The sequence below is a fragment of the Mustela lutreola genome, chromosome 8 (assembly GCF_030435805.1).
Source record: "Mustela lutreola isolate mMusLut2 chromosome 8, mMusLut2.pri, whole genome shotgun sequence".
In the NCBI taxonomy this organism is placed as follows: Eukaryota; Metazoa; Chordata; class Mammalia; order Carnivora; family Mustelidae; genus Mustela; species Mustela lutreola.
Window position 1 is genome coordinate 87,823,381 of NC_081297.1, and position 21,467 is coordinate 87,844,847.

Consider the following 21,467-nt stretch of genomic DNA (forward strand, 5'->3'; position numbering starts at 1 on the left):
AAAATGTATGACCTGCTAAGAAACAAATTCAAAAATTTGTTGTATTCGGCTACAAGGAATCATATATGAAAATGTAGGTTGGTGTTTAACTATTATACATGTTAAGGTGTTAAAATTTAAAAAGCTGATATTATGATGTTAGAAATTTTTATACTTAGAATGTTTAAAAAAGTTTTTTTTAAATCAGTAAGCTTAGTTTTAGAATGTTTGAATTTTTTTCAAACTGAGGAAATAAGGAATGGTTGTTATGTTTTATTTGCAGCTATTTCTCTGAGTATGATAAAGACCATCTAGATTTAATTTTCCACCTATTATTATTATTCTCCAAAAATTGTTTTTAGAACAACAGTACTATAAAATAAGGTACTAGGTAAAAATTTTGATTAGATGAATGAAATTTACTGATCCAATGACAATAATCTTGAGGGAAATCTATCACATTATTATTTTTTAATGCTCCCCATTACGTTATATTTTAACAGCAGTGCTCTTCAAGCTTCCTGTCTTTATTTAGTGGCCCATTAGAGGCATAAATAAAACAGCATATGACCACAAATAAAGATAATTTAAAATTGTCTAATGATCCAAGCTGTTATGTGGACAAATTCAGCTGAAGGGTGACCTGAAGGAGAAGCCAGTCATGTGCCTTATCATATGATTAACACTAGTCCCCAAACTGCTTGCTTGACATATATTTAGGGCTCAAGTTGTATAATTTAAACAATTGTTTTATTTAATCCCCAGAGTAAAGGCTGGAATGGATACCTTCATGGTCTGTAACCACATCCAGTAGGAAGTTCTGCATAGTGACCCCAGGTGCCTTCCAGCTCTTTCAGTAGCTCCAGTCTGGGAAATCACGGATTCTTTCAGCTGTTTGGCCAAATTGAAGCCCAAGTAATCAAAGAGAAGGGAGAAAAAAGGAGACACATAAAAGTTCTTAGTGAAACCAAAATAGAGAAGCAAGAAGAAAAACAGAAGTAGTTAAGAATAGAACATTAACAGGGACTAGAAATGTGCTGTGTTCATATTACCTTAAAAAAAAAAAAAATCCAATGAAAATCCAATGAAAGACATTCTTTTCCTTGTGGTTTTTTGTTTGTTTGTTTTTTAATAAAAAAGGTATAACCAGGGGTGCCTGGGTGGCTCAGTGGGTTAAAGCCTCTGCCTTCGGCTCAGATCATGATCCCAGGGTCCTGGGATCAAGACCCACATCAGGCTTTCTGCTCCACAGGGAGCCTACTTCCTCTTCTCTCTCTGCCTGCCTCTCCGTCTACTTGTGATCTGTCAAATAAATAAATAAAATCTTTAAAAAAAAAAAAAAAGAAAAAGGTATAACTATTCTTGTGGAAAATAGCACACAAAAATAGAAATTTCCAAAGGAAAGAAAAAACAAAATAAATGATAATCCCATTCAGAGATAACCACTGTCAAGATTCTGGTTTTGTTTTTTCAGTATTTTATCTAAAAAATACAACAGTGAACCACCCCTCAACCACCCCCCAACACACACCCCACACACCATGGTGGTGAGGCAGATTAGGGTAATGGTTAATAGCCTCTAAAGCCAGGATGCCTGCATGGCTCAGTTGGTTAAACATCTGCCTTTAGTTCAGGTCATGATTCCAGGGCCCTGGAATCTAGTCCCATACTGGGCTTTCTGCTCAGCAGAGAGTCTGCTTTTCCTTCAACTCCTTCCCCCTGCTCATGCACTCTCTCTCTCTCTCTCTCTCTCTCACACACACACACACACACACACACACGAATAAAATCCTTAAAAAAAAAATAGTCTCTAAGGCCAGAGTGCATGGGTCTCAGTGCTGACCCTAACACTTACAAGCTGTGTGCCCTTGCACACATTTACTTGACCTCTCAGTACCTTAATTCCACATCTTTTAGGTTAGGATAACATTGACATCATAGAGTTTTATGAGAATCAAACTGATTGATATCCATAAATCTTTTAGAATAATTCCTCCTCTCTCTGTGCCTGCCTGCCTCTCTGCCTACTTGTGATCTCTCTCTGTCAAATAAATAAATAAAATATTAAAAAAAAATAGAATAATGCCTACCATATAGAAAGTAGAATATAATATTTATAGTTTTGTTATTATCTCTATAGTTTTTTTTTAAGATTTTTAATTTATTTATTTGACAGAGAGACATCACAAGTAGGCAGAGAGGCAGGCAGAGAGAGAGAGGAGGAAGCAGACTCCCCGCCGAGCAGAGAGCCCAACGCGGGACCCGATCCCAGGACCCCAAGATCACGACCCGAGCCGAAGGCAGCGGCCCAACCCACTGAGCCACCCAGGCACCCCTCTAATTATAGTTTTTTAAAAAATGATATCACACTGTATATACTATAATAGATCTTGTGTTTTTCCAATCTGGTTATGGGCCTTTAAGAGTGTCCAAAAAATAAATATCAATTAATATCAGCTTTCCCCTCATCCTAATTGTGAGCCCACTAAAAAATAAGACAGAGAAGTATAGCACAGAGTCCAAAATATCACTTTTAATACTTAAGAAGCTGATATGAGGGAATGTGGCTTACTTCTGTTGGCAAGCAGGCTTCCTTACAGTTGACCACCAGATACATAAACTTCCCCAGGTAAGTCATTGGATTTGATCAGCTGTCTCACATGGGGTAAATGAGGTTACAGAGAGAGGAAAGGCATGCCATGCCAATGGAATTCAATTTGCATAAAAGGAAATAGTAAGAATAAGGAATAATAATGTTTTTTTTTTTCCCTTTTTCTTCTTCCACCATGGAAAGATTTTATGTCTGACTTTAATGTCCTATAAAAACTTGCTTGTAGGGGCACCTGGGTAGCTCAGTGGGTTAAAGCCTCTGCCTTCAGCTCAGGTCATGATCCTAGGGTCCTGGGATCAAGCCCCGCATCCGGCTCTCTGCTCAGCAGGGAGCCTGCTTCCCTCTCTCTCTCTGCCTGCCTCTCTGTCTACTTGTGATCTCTCTCTGTCAAATAAATAAATAAAATCCTAAAACAAAAAACAAAAACAAAAAAACCTTGCTTGTTGAAGCAGTCTAACTAAGCACTTGTGGTAACTCAGACTATGTAGCTCAGATTTCTTTGGCCATTTTCTCCCCATGTGACTTGAATTAGAAAGCTGGATATGCCTTGCTATGTGAAGATTTGATGGCGACAGCTGTGTTTACATGATGTAAAAGTAATTGACTAATGTATGAGCTAAGAGAAAATCAGTTTATTTGGTGCAAAGCCCCATGTCTTATTGGGTATCACAAAGAGATTGCAATGTCTGTATATGTGAGACTCTGTTAAATCTCCTGAGTCTATTACTAAGAATTTAAAGCATTAATGATTGAAGGTATATTATCTAGTAATACAAATAGCTACCCTTCACTGAATGCTGATTGTGTGCTAACAGCCTGCTATGCATTTATTACATATTATCTTAATTCTACTGCAGCTGATTGTGGTTGAATTGGTTAATTGTTTTTCTGCCTCTTATCTTCTGATCCTCCCTGCATCTCAAGATACTGCCTTCTAAAACTGAAAGTTCCCAGGCTCTCTTGCAACTGATTTCAAGTTAGGTTGTGAATGCTAGGTATTGGTTTAAGACTGGAGTTGTTAAAACTGAAACAAATAAGATCAGCCTTGGAAATTCCTGGAGCAGACAATACCAGTTTACTTGTACAAACAAAGCTACTTAACTTATTTTGGCAAGACTAACTGGATTTAGGTCATTTCTTGCTTATGCTTCTGGTAATTGTAAGGAAAACTTAAACTCTTTCCCAAAGTTAATAAGAAATAACCACTGACCAATGAAATAGCCATTGTTTTCTTACTATATATTTTGTTTTGTTTTGTTTTCTTACTATATATTTTATAATAATATCCTTCTGAACCTCATTCCATGTTTTGATTTGAGTGCTCCTAGTTTTTCTAACTTTCTTTTTTTGGTGTATGTACAGTAAACTTTTACTAATTACTACTTCAGTGATTCATTGGTTTGACTTCTGTTATTTATGAACTTTTGATGAGATTGTAAAAAGAAGGAAAGCCTGGGCATATCTTTCCTCTGTAGGTGGTGCTTCCGGCCAGGGCTGTGTATCCTTGAGGACTCCTGCTCCTACAGCTCAGGCCTTTTCCCTTTTTGATTCAGCCTTAGGTGTGGGAGTGACTTCCTACGGTATAAATCTCTCGATTGCCCATCATCTCCCCAATTTGACTTCTAAACTCTTCTGACACTTTTATATCTGATTTTCCATATTAAATTCTTTTATTGAATTACCTGTCATGAGTTCTGTTTTCCTGTCTGGACCTTGGCTGATACGAAACATAGAGACTCTCTTCATCACGTGGATAGATTAGAGCAACTTGTACAATATCACACAGCTAGTTTAACAACAACCTTTCAAACTGGCTGTGCTTTGATTCAAAGCCCCAATATTTAAACTATTGTGCTGTATTCAAACGGTATTCCAAATGAATATCCAAATAAAAAGTTTTCATTAATTGCCTCTTCTCAGCACTTAGCTCAAATTGCCTGCATAATGGAATTAGCTAGCTATGATTACCATTTAATTGTCTATCTCTCCCAATACCTTATGAGCAAGTACATATGTTTTTCATCTTTGTATCCCTAGCACCAACTACTGTGGTTGGAATGCAGTAGAGTCTTCAAAATATTTGGGGAATGAATGAAATAATAATGATTGCCATTTATGCAGTAACTATTTCATTTCAACAACCCCACAAGGGGCATTATGTAAATTTTATAACTCAATCTTCATTAACAGTCTTGCAAGGTAGGCATAAACACATAGCTATCCCACATCTTAGGCAAGGAAAAATAGGCTCAAAGAGTTTAAACAACTCACAACTAAACTAGAATTCACCAATTGGGGTTCCAGTTCTGAAATTTTTAGTCTATCTAGCTCTCTCCATTAATATGAATTAATAAATACATAAATCAATGGGTTGGGGGAAAATGGAAACATTTTAAAGGATTTTCTGTTATTTGGGGAGCTTTGAAATCATAAAATCTTGGGCGCCTGGATGGCTCAGTGGGTTAAGCCTCTGCCTTCTGCTCAGGTCATGATCCCAGGGTCCTGGGATCAAGCCCCATATAGGGCTCTCTGCTCAGCAGGGAGCCTGCTTCCTCCTCTCTCTCTGTCTGCCTCTCTACCTACTTGGGATCTCTGTATGTCAAATATATAAAATCTAATTAAATAAATAAATAAATAAAATCTTATCTCTGTGAGGAAAAGGAGCAACTCAGTATCTATATGCCAGAATTAAATGAAAGAATATATTTTTGTATGCAAAAATTAGGTTTATAAAGGCAAAAAAGAAGAAAAGAATTGGGATAATAATCTGAAGAAAGGAAAGAGTTTAAATTGCAAGTGTGGAAGGGGCACCCAAATGATTCCGTTGGTTGAGCCTCCTACTCTTTGTTTTGGCTCAGATCATGATCTCAGGGTTGTGAGATCAAGCTGGGGTGAGGCCCTGAACTCAGTAGTTCAGCAGAGAGTCTGCTTGACATTCTCTCTCTCTGCCCACACCCTTGCCCCTGCCCATGTTTTTGTGCTCTCTCTCCAAAATAAATCAATCTTTTTTAAAAATTGCAAGTGTGGAAAACAATGGCTTTATCTAAGCATTCTCTAGGATGACTTGGCATGGGACATAACACTGATGATATTTATAATCAGTTCCCCAAAAGATTTAGAAGTCAGGTTTCAGGTTTACTTTTCACATCTCAGTCTGTTATCCAGAGTTAGACAGTATGTTATCCAAAGTAATAGGTGGGTGTTCTTATTGCTGGATTGCTGTTGGAGGTTTTTGTGTTTGTGTTTTTATGTCTTCCATTCTTTCCTTGGATGGTGTAATCAATGTATGAGTCTATGACTCATTTAAGTTTCTGCTCTACTTTTGCCTGGAGTTATGCATTCCTGGTCCCTCCTCTGAATGTAAGAAGTAAGAATGTAGGAATAATGTCTATGTTTGATGAAGTTCTGGGATCTAGGCGAGGTTCGGTGGAGCAAGGTCTGGAGCCGATGGCTAAGAAAGAATTCTTAAGATGTCTTTGGTGCAAAAAGGTGGTTTATTAAAGCATGGGGACGGGACCCATGGGCAAGAAGAGTTGCTGCCCCAGGGATGTGAGGAGTGGTCTATTATATACTTGTAAGTTGGGAGCGGGTTAGGGATGGCGTAAGTCTCCAAGGAATTTTGGAAGCAAGGTGTCCAGGACCTTGAGGGGCTAGCTATTGTTTGGGAGAAAGGTTATTTATTACCAGTAATAAAAATCTTCTTGTGAGACCCTTTAGATGCATATCAGTGGGTCATATGCTTGGGAATGACCATCAACACTATTCTTGGAGGTTTAGAGATAAAGTTTCCTAAAGGAATTGTTAAAGTAGACTTACAGGATCCTAGTTGGGGGTAGGGGGTCAGTCAGGCTAGGATTGTCCTTTGCCCCTTAGCAAAAGATGAGGGCATTTGAGTCCCTAGAGGAGAGCCACTCTGCCTGCTTCAAGGGCTTGACAGTAGGTAAGGAAATTTAATGATTTTCTTCTGCCTCTGTTTCCCACATCATTCTCCCCTGAACAATTTTTACCCTTGAATCTTTAAGGTTGTTGAGGGTGGAAGGTCTCATCTTCTGTAACTTCTTCCTGCTGAATAGGGGCATAGAGTTGTCCCTACCTACTCGGGTCAACATTGATCAGCGAGGAATGTGCAGGGGGAGTTATGAAAGACGGAGGCAGCTGAATCCAGTGCTGACAGTGAAGAAGTGTCTCTGTGCATGGTGAGGATCATCTGTCATCGTGAAGTCATTGCGGCAATGGAGTCTTGGCACCAAATAGAGAAACACTGAACAAGGCAACACATTAAGATTAATAGGGTTATAAGAATGAGAAGTCCAAAAAGGAGATTTTTTTTTCTTTTTTTTTATTAATTAAATTTATTTATTTTCAGCATAACAGTATTCATTATTTTTGCACCACACCCAGTGCTCCATGCAATCTGTGCCCTCTATAATACCCACCACCTGGTACCCCAACCTCCCACCCCCCTACCACTTCATTCCCCTCAGATTGTTTTTCAGAGTCCATAGTCTCTCATGATTCACCTCCCCTTCCAATTTCCCCCAAATCCCTTCTCCTCTCCAACTCCCCATGTCCTCCATGATATTTGTTATGCTCCACAAGTAAGTGAAACCATATGATAATTGACTCTCTCTGCTTGACTTATTTCACTCAGCATAATCTTTTCCAAAAGGAGATTTTTAATTGTTGGCCATAATCCTCCTTTAAACCAGGAACTTAACAATTCACTGAGAGAGAAGAATCCTGTAGAGCCTCAATCTGGGTATTCATCTTTTATTAGTCCTGTGACATTTTTGTGATATTCTGGGATGTACACACAACATTCTGCTTTGATAATTGCACACGTGCCACCCTGTGCTGCTGTCAGGACATCTAAGGCCATCCTATTTTGTAGGACTGCCTTGTACATCCGTGTGACTTCGATATTAAGTAAGGAGATGCTATTTAGTGAATCACTGAGTGCCTTTGCAGTATATTTATTAAAGGCTTCCACGTGACAGATGACATCCTCTAGTCCCACAGATGGAGCAAAAATGGATGTTAAGTGATCATACTATTTAAAAACAGATCGTGCCCATCTTTGCTTTAAATTGGGGAGATTAGCCGGAGTAGTGATGGCTTTAGTAATGTGCCCATGAATCCAGGCAAATCATAAGGTGCAGTGAACTATCCATCCTGGAGGAAGCCAGGGCCACAGGTTAGTTCCACATATCCAGTGGGTTCCGTTTGGAGCTGGCCATCTAATGCCAGGTTGCCTTACCTAATCAGTAGTGAATCAATCAGTAGCCTGGAGTACAATTATTTGGGAACACATTTCTAATGATAGCCATCCTAGATGTCATGTGTTATTTGCCCAAGTATCATATGTATGATTTCTTTGTTCCCAACATAAAAGAAATAAGTCTTTACTGTCAAGCCTTTTGACTGAGCTGTCCAATAGTGGGTTTAAGCCAAAATATGTATCCCAAATTTGATATATGCCATCCTCAGTATAGCAATAAGTAGGGTTTTATAGCTTAAGCCCTAGTTGGTAGGTATTAATTTGTGGGCTTGCAAGGTCAGTTAGGATTTTAATATTTTATGAGTATGAAAAAGTTTGATTATGTCCTGGTAAATTCCATGTTTCACTGATCATGGGCCAGGAAGAAACATCTTGATTAGTGATAGATTTATCCTGATACATACTGTCTCCATCTATTATATCTGAAATATAATCCTGCAGAGAATGCCAATCAGTGCCCTATAAAGGGGAATCCCACCAGGGTAACCTGGACGTACTTGACATAGGCAAAATTCCACATATCCAACAATCTGTTTGATTTTGTAGTTCAGCATAATGCTGTGCCCACTGTAGGAAGGAATTGTCAGTTAAGATAGGGGAAAGGAAGATAAAGAGAATATATACAACCTTCATTTTTGTTTGAAGAGAAATTTGAGGTTTTCTATGGGCTCACAGGAGTAAAAAGGCATGTTAATTTGCTTACTGGATTCCTGTGAAGGTACAGGTTTTATTCTAGATATATGTACCAATGAAGAGTGTTCTTCTAGCTTTACCACAGTGGGAGTACATAGTATGACCTAATATGGACCTTTCCATTTTAGATGTAGTTTTCCTATTGTATCCGACTTCCAATTCTTTAAATAAACCATGACTCCGGGATTTATGTGGAGTGGGTTTTCGGCTATAGTTAGATCAGGTTTGGGGAGTATATGATTAGTATATTCATTGAGTAGCTTATGAATTAAACCAGCTTCCAGTGAATAATTTAACAAAGCATTATTATCTTCATCTAATAACAGGTCTACAGAAAGAAATGGTTTTCCATATAATAACTCAAAAGGGCTGAGTCCTAGAGGTTGTTTTGGAGCAGTTCTCATCCCGAGAAGTCCTATTGGTAGGAGAGTAACTCAATTTTCCTGGGTTTCTAGACTTAGTAAGATGACATTTTAAAGTATGATTAGTTTTTTCTACCTTTCTGGAGGATTGTGGATGCCAGGCTGAATGCAAGAAATACTTAATTTTTAAGGATTGGGCTATTTATTGAGTTATTTGAGCAGTAAAAGAAGGACCATTGTCACTTTGAAGAGATCAAGGAAGGCCAAATCTAGGGATAATTTCTCATAACAAAATCTTAATTACTTCTACAGCTCTTTCAGTTTTACAAGGAAAGGCCTCGACCCATCCCGTGAAGGTATCAACAAATACTAATAGATACTTATAACCTTTGCAGGGTGGCATTTGTGTGAAATCAAGTTGCCAGTCCTCTCCTGGATAGGATGCACACCTTTGGACTGGTTTCAAAAGAGGGGGAGGGCGAGCTCCACCTTCCGGGTTTACTTGGGCATAGATAACACAGGATTGGCAAAACTGTTTTATTGTGGTTGTCAAATTTACTCCATCAAATATATTTTTAATTAAATATTTTAAAGTGTCTTTGCCCAAATGAGTAGCCTGGTGCAAGCCCTATATTATCTTTCATTGACTATTTTTAGGCATAAAAATTTTTCCCTCATTGTTAACAAGCCAGTCTTGTGTATTTTTAGTATATCCTCTCTCCTGAGCAATATGAGTTTCTTGGTCTAAATAGATGGGAGTTATGGACTCCATTGGAGTTAAGACTGGTATAAGGCTTAATATCTGTTTACCTTTTGCTGCCTCTTTGGCAGCATGGTCTGCTAAATTGTATCCTTTAGATTCTAAGGTCATATCTTTTGATGTCCTTTGGTGTGAATTACCACTACCTCCTTGGGCAGGTGTACAGCCTCAAGAAGGGTTATGATCTCAGGCCCATATTTGATTGGGGAGTTATGGCTTGACAGCAATACTCTTTCCTTCCAAATAGCTTCATGGGCATGTAGTACCAGGAAGGCATATTTAGATTCAGTATAAATGTTAATTCTTAGATCTTTTGCCAATTGAAGAGCACAAGTAAGTGCTATTATTTCAGCTTTTTGGGCAGAAACATTTATTGGAAGGGGTTTTGCCTCAATCATTTTAATCAAACTGACTATAGCATATCCAGCCCATTTTTCTCCCTTGTCCATGAAGCTGCTGCCATCAGTGAACCAGTTATCATCTGCATTTTCAATAGGAGAGTCCTTTAAATCCAGCCCACTAGAGTAGGTAAGATCAATAACCTCTTAGCAGCTATGTTCTATAGAGGTATGATGGTCAGATACAGATCAGAGAAGCTGGGTTTAAATTTTGACAGATTTTAAGTATTATTTCAGGTGCATCTAAAAGCATAGCCTGGTATCTAGAAAGGCAGCCTCCCATCATCCTTTGGTGGCCCTTGGTTTCTAGGATACTCTGGACCTGATGCGGGGTCATCACTGTCAGGGACTGTCTCATTGTGAGCTTTGAGGCTTCTTCCACCAGAAGAGCTGTGGCAGCCACTGCTCAAAGACAAGCTGGCCACCCTTGTCTACACTGTCAAGTGACTTTGAAAAATAGCCCACCAGCCTTGTTTCATTCCCTAATTTTTGGGCGAGAACTCCCAAGGCTTGGCTTTGTTTTTCTGCTACATATAGAGTGAAAGCCTTTTCCAAATTTGGCAATGCCAAAGCTGGAGCTGACAGAAGTTTTGCTTTTAATGTTTTGAAAGTCTGTCTGCTGAGCTTTAGTCCAGAGCAAAGGTTCCTCTTACGGGCCTTTAATTGAGTTATATAATGGTTTGGCTAAGAGTTCAAACCCAGGAATCCACAGGCGGCAAAAACTAGAAAAGTGCAAAGCTGTTTTTTTGTAGTTGGAGGCTCAAGATCTAGTATGGCCCTTTTTCTATCAGTAGATAGATGGGGTGTTAATTCATATCCTAAATAATGTACATTTTGTTGAGATATTTGTGCCTTTTTAGGGGTTACATGATACCCCCTATCTGCCAAAAAATTAAGTAAAGTTATAGAATTTTCATCAGATGTCTCCTTTGTGGGACTACAGATTAAAACGTCATCCACATACTGAATTATGTGGATACATAATGGTATGGATAAGGATACATCTTAAGTAAGTGCTTCCAGTATCAATAAGATATGGTATGATAAGGATACATCATGGAGATCTTTGTTAAGTACAGCTCCAAGTAGATGAGGACTGTTTTTAAATCCTTGTGGTAAGACTGTCCAGGTTAACCGAGCAGCCTGTGGGCTTGAAGGAGAAATCCATTCAAAAGCAAATAGTGGTTGTGTTTCCTCACTTAGTGGGATTTAAAAGAAAAAGGCATCTTTTCAGTCAAGTACTGTAAACCAGTTGGCATCACCAGGGACGTGGGTGAAAATAGTGTATGGATTAAGTACTATGGGATGAATAGGCATTACTGCCTCATTTATATCTCTTAAATCTTGTACCATCTGATATTCCCCATTTGGCTTTTTTATTGGTAAAATTGGGTGTTATAAGGAGATTGACAAGGCTTTAATATACCATGTCTTAGAAGTGGTTATAACCCAGATTTGGCCTCAGGTTTTAGAGGATATTGTTTCTTATGAGGTATATTAATTGGGTCTTTTAAGGTCACCTTGACGGATTGGGCTATAAGAGCCCATTCTGGAATGTCACAATCCCAGACCTTTGGGTTTACTTTCTTCCAGACATTGGAAGGGATAGTAGAGTATAGTTCTAGCTCTCCAGATGTTAAAGATAACAAGCCATCCCCCTTTACAGTAAGAGCAAATTGGCTACCCAGTTTATACATTAAGTCTCTTCTGAGTAATGCGGTGGGACAAGGTGGAAGGATTAGAAAAACATGAGTAACCAATTGACTCTTATATTTACAAGTTAAAGGCATTGTCTGATGGCATGTTTTAGTTTCCCCTTCTACGCCAACAATTTTAAGGTTAGAAAGCCAAGTAGGACTGGAGTGCTTAATAAGGACAGAGTAAGTGCTTCCAGTATCAATAAGAAAAATTGGTAAACTTACCTCCCGCATCCAGGGTAACCTGGGGCTTAGTCGTCTTGATGACAAAGGGAGTCAGACCAGCCTCAGGGCCCCATCATGCCAGTTCTTCCAGCTTCAACTCTCAGGCAGGGAAGTGAGTTCCTGCCTTCCTCTCTCTCTGGAGATGAGGACAGTCTCTCCTCCAATGTCCTGTTTCTTTACAGACAGGACATGGCCCTGGTGGAGAGTGCTTGTTTGGACATTTTCTGCTCCAGTGTCCAATCTGGCCACACATATAGCACGGGCACTTACCTGTTTTTTTTTTTTTTTTTTTTTTTTCTGCTGCTGGCCCCTTCTTTTGCCCCTGGTTAGTCTGATGCCACTCTTTGAGCCTGTATCTTACCCTGCAATTTAGTCCTCCAGTCCTTTTCTTGCCTTAAGGCCATATCTCTATTGTTAAAGATTTTGGTAGCTACCTCTCATAGGCACTGGGTGGGAGTTTGAAGACCTAAAGCCATTTTAGTTAGTTTTTAGTGGTGTCAGGTGCTAATTGGCTTATAAAATACATATTTAGTATCGTTACTCCCTCAGGTGAGGCTGGTCCAGATTTGTGTATTTATGGATGGCCTCTACCAATCACCCCTGAAATAGGGCTGGATTTTCGTCAGTCCCTTGTGTAACTTCCTAAAGTTTGTCAAAGTTTACAGGTTTAGAAAATCCTTTTTCATTCCTTCTATCAAACAAGTGATCATATGGTCCTGTTTTTCTCTCCCTGGATATCCTCCTGATAGTTCCAGTGTGGCTCAGTGTTAGGGACAGCAGTAACCCCAACTGGGTAATGATCCCTAACTCTCATTGCTAGCTCATCAGTGAACTCCTGTGCCCCCTCCCAGATTCATCTCTTTTCCTCAGGGATGCAACAACGAGTTAAAATTATATATATATATATATATATATATATATATATATATATATATCCTTCCAGGTCAAATCAAACATAATAAATACTTCTTGAAAGCCATCAATAAATTGAGAGGGATTTTCAGAATATCGTCCTAATTATTGTTTTATCTGAGCCAGGTCTGCCATGGAGAATGGGACATGGACCCTTATTGTGCTTGTTTCTCCATTACCAACTTCCCTAAGAGGATGCATCCCATACTTAGATGGAGCTCCTGGTAAATAGGGAGTCCCTCTCCTGGTATGTCCAGCGTGGCTGGGGGCAGAAGGGTCTTAGGGTTTGTAAGGAGGAGGGATAGCAACAGAGTCAGTGTCCTCTTTTTTTGGACAGGCTGGCAATTCCTTCAACATCCCGGGTTTGTTGAAAGGAATCGGTCTGTTTAGACAGTCATCATCCAATATATCCTGAGGGAGGAGGGTCCTGTTAACCTGGCTGAGGGTTAGACACATTCTACAAGAGGCCCGCAGGTTCGGATCCTGATTTAGGGCCATAAAGGCTTGGACATATGGAACTTCAGTCCATTTGCCCTTTTTCCTGCAAAAGAGGTCTAACTGATAGATTGACCTGAAATTTAAAGTCCCATTTATGAGCCATTTTTCCCCATCTCCTAAGGAGTACTGAGGCCATTCAGTATTACAGAAGAAGATCATCTTTTTCTTTCTTAAAACTTGTAATTTGAATTGGTTCCAGTAGTTTAAGAGGCATCCCAAGGGAAAATTCTTGGGCACAGAAGAGGAGGATCCCATGTTCCTGAAAAAAGTAAAGAAGGCCCATTAACAAAATTTCCCCCAACTCCTGGGTGGCGTCCCACACAGGGTATGTCAGAGGTTTCTGGTGTCAAAAGTGACCGGAGACATCCCTCAACAAAAATCACTATTGATCACCATTCTACCTTCCCGTGAAGGCATTCCCGCCATAAAAGGCGTTGGAGGGGTGCCGGCGTTCCTCTTCCCCATCGCATCCTAGGCTACAGATGGGTGCCTGGTAAATGGACTAAAATACTGTGCCATGTCATCCCATTGTGTCCTGAAAACTGAATACTATTTTGCCATTTTAACCCATGGAAATACTAGAAAAGTTTGGCAAGGGGAAATTACCCAATTTCATAGCTTTAAGTAGTTAGTATAAGAAACTGACAAGAAACAGTAAAGACTGAAATCCATCATGGTCTATGTGACATTCCAACACACGTGGTCCTTACAGCCAACTTCCCTAGGAAATGGTCCCTGGTTGTGTTAATCCAATCGGGTGCTCATTTTGGCCTGCTCCCAATGGAGGTCCCATGGCCAGAAGTGGCAAGACCAGGGAGGGGATCACATTAGATCAATCAGGAGGAAACCTCACATGGGAGTCTTAAGATTGGCAGCCATCCTGGGGACTTAGGTGGCTGTCCCATGCCCAAGAGAGACAACTCTATATAAGAATAGGAACAGAGAGAGGGCATCAAGTTTCTGGGTCTTATTACCATTCCAGTCCGGGTACTAACTTCCAGCTGAAAGGTAGACATTCTCCTCCCCTTGAGTAGCCATGGGATAGAGGATTACAGCTTGAGCAATCGACATGCAAGTGTTCCCATAAGACCACACTCCTTGAAAAACCCTGAAATGAGAGTAAAGGGAAAAAAAGAGAAAAGTATTCACCAATTTTGCACTGAAGCTCAGAGTCTAGATGTAAAGATTCACAGCCCCATGTTAGCCACCAAATGACAAAGTTCTGGGATTTAGTTGAGGTTCAGTGGGGCGAGGTCTAGAGCTGATAACTAAGAAAGAATTCTTGAGATGTCTTTGCTGCAAAAAGGTGGTTTATTAAAGCATGGGGACAGGACCCATGGGCAAGAAGAGGTGCTGCCCCAGGGATGAGAGGAGTGGTCTATTATATACTTGTAAGTTGGGAAGGGGTTAGGGATGGCGTAAGTCTCCAAGGAATTTTGGAAGCAAGGTGTCCAGGACCTTGAGGGGCTAGCTATTGTTTGGGAGAAATGTTATTTATTACCAGTAATAAAAATCTTCTTGTGAGACCCTTTAGATGTATATCAGTGGGTCATGTGCTTGGGAATGACCGTCAACACTATTCTTGGAGGTTTAGAGATAAAGTTTCCTAAAGGAATTGTTAAAGTAGACTTACAGGATCCTAGTTGGGGGTAGGGGAGTCAGGCTAGGATTATCCTTTTGCCCTTAGCAAAGCCTCAAGGTGAAGGCATTTGAGTCCCTAGAGGAGAGCCACTCTGCCTGCTTCAAGGGCTTGACAGTAGGTAAGGAAATTTAATGATTTTCTTCTGCCTCTGTTTCCCACATCGTATTTGTAAGGTTGAGTTGCAGAATCCATTATCTTGTTTTTTTTATTTCAGATGAAAATTAACTAATAGAAGGAAAATATTTGGAAGTCATCACACAAAGAGTTATTATTGCTTCTACACATGCCTTACTGGCACTTAGTTGATTTGGTATTGGTTGAAATTATTTCAAATGGATACCACCAAGAGGCTATTCTTTTCTTGCAGAGCTAGGAGAGATTTGAAGTTTCTGGAAATGAACAACTTTCATAAGATTTTTTTTTTTTTTTGGTGCAGCCCTCTCTTTTTTTTAACATTCATCCAAGGGGAAGGATGATAAGTCTTCTTCTTCCCTAGTTTTGCCATAATAAAGGAAAGCCTTTATTCTTATTGAATATTAATATTAATAATAATAATAATAATTAATATTATTCTATATTATTTATAGAATAATGTAAAATTAAACATATGTATTTCCCCCAAGTGATTTATAGTAACAAAAAACTATGTCTAGATACTTAACACAGGAAAAATCACAAACAAGACCATTTATTTTGTAAAACATTATATTCTTCTGTGATTGAGACATACCACTAAAGGCTGACAAACGAGGGGTGCCAAAAACCAGGTATTGCTTTTCAATGGTTATAGAGTTTCAGTCATGCAAGATGAAAAGCTCTAGAGGTCCAATGACCCCAAATATGCATTTAGTTAACAATTCCATAGTGTGCTTTCACCACAGCTAAAAAACAAATAAAAAACAAAGAATCCTGGTAGGGTTCTGATGAGTAGGCATGCAAGAAACTCAACTACATTTGTGCAAGAATGCATACTAAAGAATTACTTGACCCCTTTTGAATGCTGAGAAGGGGTTAGAGAAGGAAAATGTTTCTCCACTTAATAAAACTTGAGCAAGTTGTTTTCATTAACAGTGATGATTGATGGAGATTTGTTGGTGACATTGCAGTCCCAGGAGCAGAAGTCACCGTACAAACAACACTGTGCTAACAAAAGGGGTTTGTTCACATGGCTGGCACTGGCAGGGCCACGAGGGTATGAAGAAACAACGCGTGCGTTCCCTGATTTGGAGCCAAAGTACTCAACAGTGATTGTGACATTAACTATTGGGTTTCATGATTTTTTTTTTTAAATAAGGAAAATAGACTTAATTGATTCATTTATTTGTTTTCTCCATTAAAATTTTTTAAATGTGTCTGAAAAGCTGAAATGTTTTAGGGTATGCTTACTGTTAATTCAATCACATTTAACTTCTTCAAGTGCTTAGCTTCAAACACTACCTCTTACCCCAGTCAAGAAAACTGTTTATAAAATTTCTCTCAAGACAATAAACACATTTTGAACAAATCTTTGAGTCATGGTGATAAAAATTGCTCAAGATGGGTACATAGTATCATCATGCAGAGAAGGAACTAGAGAATTCCTGTTTGTGAGATTTTCTGTTTTACTATCTCCATCTTCTATCTCCTGTAGCCACCACATAGGAAAAATGAGCATTTAGAATAGTCATGACTTTAGCCACTAAAAAGAGTGAAGCTAACTTTGACCTGGAAGAGGAATAGGTTTTCTCCCTCTCTTATTGTTTGATTGGGTGACCATAATTGGGCTCAGATATTGGCAAGGAAAACGAAGGGAAAAAAAGAGAAGAGCAAGACTGGATTCTAAATCCTGAGAAGGAAGAAATGAGGACACTTGAGAGGTTTCTGATAAAAACAGATATATTACAAATGAAGACTGAAGACTAGCAGTTCCTATTCTTTTGAAAAATTAAACTTATCTATTGGTTTTTCCAAAATTAGTGCCATGTGCTTGCTCTATAATTAAGGTGGTTTGGCATTTTATGGGGGAGATTCCAGCATGAGTTTATTTGTAAGCTATTCAGTTTACCAAAACTGTCTTTAATAATTTTCACATATGATCTCTGAAGTTTTCACCATGTAGGTACCAGACAATTTGGATTTGGTCATATACTGTTCAGTTGTATTCTAATGTGTTTTATTTAAAAATTTTACCTCTTTCAATAAAAATATAAGTTCCTTGGGATCTGGGTCCAAGTGCTTTCCTAGTGGCTTACACCTTTATATTGTTTATATTGTCTATAAGACAGCTTACTTTCTTGTTCACTGCTAAAATCTTGTGCTTAGCCCTATGGTTGGTATGTAGCTGACTTTCAAGAAATGTTTATGTCTGTGAGAGGATAAGTAAAGATAACTAAGCTCATACATAATTGTTCAGTGGCTGTTGCCTTAATGCATGTAGGGAAGTGGGATTCAACAAATGTATAGAGGGAAAGCAATTAGGTTTTATAAATTAGTGTCACTGAGGATCAGCTATTAAATGGACAGTGTTCAGAGCATTTTAATATATTAATTCTGGGGATACTACTAAGATATCATTCTGGCAACTTGAAGTAGATTTAGTAGAATAAATACTGTCAGAGTGAGACACTTTGGTTTTGGTACAAAATAATGTCCTAGTTTCAAGACACAAGCAGACAAAATCTTTGCAAGGGTTAGTAGAATTTAATAGATTTTTAATTCATCTTGTTTTACATATAAAAATGTGTGACTAATATATATGTGTGTAAATACACATATATCTGTATTAATTATGTGTGTAGGCATATAGGACTCCACTTACATGTTTGGTCTTCTTCTAAACCTCACGTTCTAACTTGGAACTGTAGGGTTCTTTTCCAGATCATAGAATTATTTGTTATTTTTACTTAGGCTATTTCCATGATTAAAATTCCATATCTCCCCAGGTTTCCTTGAATCAGCAGTGCCCCAGAAAACGTTTCCCTTCCTGAGACTCCAGGGAAGTCTTGGAACGCAAAGAACTTGAAGAGGGAGCCTGGCCAAATAGAGATTTTTGAGCCTTGGTAGGATTGCTGAAGCAGATTTTTAGCACAAACACAAATCAAAGTCTTTGTGTACTTAAAAGCAGCATTTTCACGTAAGTCCAAAAAGCTCACTTTGGTTCTATTTGTTTGGCTAAAGAAATGAAAAGCTTTGTTTTAATCACGTGGTCATTATTTTGCAAGAGGACCATAGCAAATTATTCTAATATCTTTAATCTCACTAAAGAGTAACTAAAGTTATTTGATGTAACTTTCTCAATAGAAAATTAGCAACTAAATCTTCTCTAACGTCATTATTTTCTTCTAGATCTGAATCAAAGCTTCTCAGGTATTTTTGTAATACAATGGATTCTGATTGTTACTCAGATTCCGTGTTTCCCTCAAAAGAATAACGATTTATGATTTTTGTCAGTTAATAGATTTTTGTCTTCTTAAAAGGATAGAACTAAGAAATATCAAGATTTAAAACCTAAAGGCCTTGGAATACTCAGAAGAGCAACATGGCAGAAATTGAGAAAAGAATTGAAACCCATAGAATAAGATGTCTTTCCAAGTTGAAGGTATGGACTTGTGTGTGTGTGGCTATATGTACATGTACCTTTTTTTTTTTTTTTTTTAACCTAGAGCTTGTAAAGTTGCTCACATGAAGTGCTTTAATGTTAATGTCACATTAGTTGATATATTGATAATTTCTTGCTTTGCTGAGGTTGGTTTTAAACTAAGGGTTAAAGAGGGCTATCAATTCAGGCAATTTAATCAGAAATGATTTTGAGGAACTTAAATGGAAGATAAGATCTTAACATTTTCAGGCACATAATATATTACACCAGGATTTAATGTGTTGTATCAAAAGGCAATTTTAATGCTCACCCTTATGGAGTTTCTAGTCCATAGGAGTAGAGGGGTCTCTCCTGGAAAATGGTTCACTGGGCAGAAATGCTTTGTTGATCTGCATGCAATGATTACTTCAAAACGACCTAGTAAAACAAATGCTTACTTCAAGCTTTGGCAACATATCAATCATTCTCTGTAAGAATAATGCCCATTTTGTTAGCCGTTTCTGGTATTCTTGCCTATTTCAGAGCAAGTTCTTTTTGTATAGCTTCAAAGCCATTTGCCTTCAAAGAAAATTTGAATTTGTTTTTAAACCAAGGGATCTGGGAATTTGTCTGGATTCTTCAGCTAGTGCCAGCAAGTGGCTTCCAGACTAAAACTGCCACCAATATTCTCCCTATCAAAATTTGTTTTCACACACATGTAGGGAAAATTTACACATGTGCATAAAATTAGAGAATTATGATCTAGAACTAGAAAACTACTTTTGGCTAAAATGTCATATTAATTATTTTAAAAACTCCTCTTAAATTGTCCCCAAATTCTCTTATCCTTTTTCTAAAATTGAGTGGTTAAAAATAAGGATCTAGGTGTAGGCTCCCTGTGTTCATACCAAGATTCAACTGTATAATTGCCATGAGACCTTGGACAAGTTCCTTAACCTCTGTGTGCTTCAGCTTTTTTAGTTGAAATAGCTAACAACAATGCTCCTATTTCATAGGATTTTTTCCCCCTTTACAAACTTGGAAAAATGACTAGAATATTGTAAACATTTAATATATATTAGGTATTATTATTGATAACATTATGTGTTAACTAACTGGAACTTAAATAAAAACGTGGAAGAAAAATTAATAGCATTTTATCATAGTATAAAAGTCAAGTAAGACAATCAGAGAAAGGCAATTATCACATGGTTTCACTCATATGTGGAATAAAAGAAATAGTGAAGAGGATCATAAGGGAAGGGAGGGAAAACTAAATGGGAAGAAATCAGAGAGGGAGACAAGCCATGAGAGACTCTTAACTCTGGAAAACAAACTAAGGGTTGCTGAAGGGGAGGTGGGTAGGGGGATGGGGTAACCGGATGATAGGCAGGGCACATGCGGTAATGAGCACTGGGTGTTATATGCAACTAATGAATTATTGAATACTATATCTGAAACTAATGATGTACTACTATATGTTGGCTAATTGAATTTAAATTTTAAAAAAGTCAAGTCAATTGCTCTTAATTTAATATTTGCTTACTTTGGAGTTTGGCAAGATTAAATATTGATGTTCTTGTGATGGAAAAATATTGAGAGGACATGCTTATCATGTGAAATTGGATTCCAAATGCCTAATAGTCAGATTTTTTTTTCTTTTTGCTTCTCTAAACTTAGAAATATGCATACTAAACAAAATTCTTTATACAGCATCAGAAGACTGTACTCAAAATAAGTTTTCTTGGAACTCTGGGCAGTACTATTAAATACTAGTTAGACTAGCTACATAAAAATAGAGGCTATTTTACATACATATTTTGCGTATATGAGTCAGAATAGCCACTAGTTGCTTTCACTTTGAGACTAGAACCAAACTGTTTCGGTTACCCATCTAGGTGTTTTAGGAAAAAACAATGGGGTCATGATTCACCTAGTTTCCTTCCTTAAAGTGTAAAAAAGAATTATTCTCCCAAATATAATTCACATGTTATTTGGTAGACATTACTTTTAAATATAAAACCTGAGTTATAAAATCATATGAAATTTTTTATTCTCAATCATGTGCTCTGCAAAGATTTATACTGTGAAGTTGGTTTCTACAAATGACATTTACTATAAAAGAATAATCAACTAGAGATATAGCCATATTATCTTTTCAGCCAAGTAATGGGTTTGACTCATACTGAGCTTGCTATTTAAATCTCCCAGGTCTTTTTCACATAAATTTCTATTCAGATTTCTCCAAATGAATTGGTATAGCCAACTCAGCTTAGGAGTATTTATTTAATTCTATTATATTTCATCTTATATTCAGCCTACTTTCAGCTCTGACCACTTCTTCAGGATGTTGCTGAATACTTATTCTGTCATTCATTCAGCAAACTTGTATTTGAGTGCCTACTAGTCTTTAAGTATTTACTAGACACCAAAGATACAAAGGTAAATAATATATGAATCCTATATTTGAATTATTCACAGTATAGTGAGGGAGGAGGTTATAGGCATCCAAGCACATACATAATGTGCATTATGATAAGAGCTACAATAGAAACAGTACACAGCAGGTAGGTAATGAGTGAGTAGTCAAGGCTGCCTGGGGAGGAGAGGGACAAGGAAGGCTCCACAATAGAAATGATGATAGAGTTGATAGTAGAAATAGAGTATACATTTATCAGGTGCATAAGGGGAAGAAAAACTTTACAAGTGGGATACCATCCTATAAAAGGCTCTTGAGACATGAAATGGCATGGTGAATTAAGAAACTGTAAGTAAACAGAACTGAGGAGAGTATGCTGAGTGAAATAAGTCAAGCAGAGAGAGTCATTTATGATATGGTTTCACTGACTTGTGGAG

At 38.0% G+C, this 21,467-nt stretch overlaps 1 protein-coding gene across 3 annotated transcripts in view; it reads left to right on the plus strand.

Moving 5' to 3' along the window:
• The window catches only part of SLCO1A2 (solute carrier organic anion transporter family member 1A2), a 135,223-nt gene that overhangs the window by 67,640 nt on the left and 46,116 nt on the right, over nt 1-21,467 (plus strand). Inside the window, exons 2-3 of one of the 3 annotated variants that reach the window (XM_059185908.1) lie at nt 17,977-18,167; nt 18,511-18,632. In XM_059185908.1, coding sequence (XP_059041891.1) covers nt 18,573-18,632 — 60 coding nt within the window. In that variant the 5' untranslated portion in view covers nt 17,977-18,167; nt 18,511-18,572. Of the gene's footprint in view, nt 1-17,976; nt 18,168-18,260; nt 18,401-18,510; nt 18,633-21,467 lie in introns of those variants that run through there. The other 2 variants (XM_059185907.1, XM_059185909.1) reach the window with 2 other exon arrangements.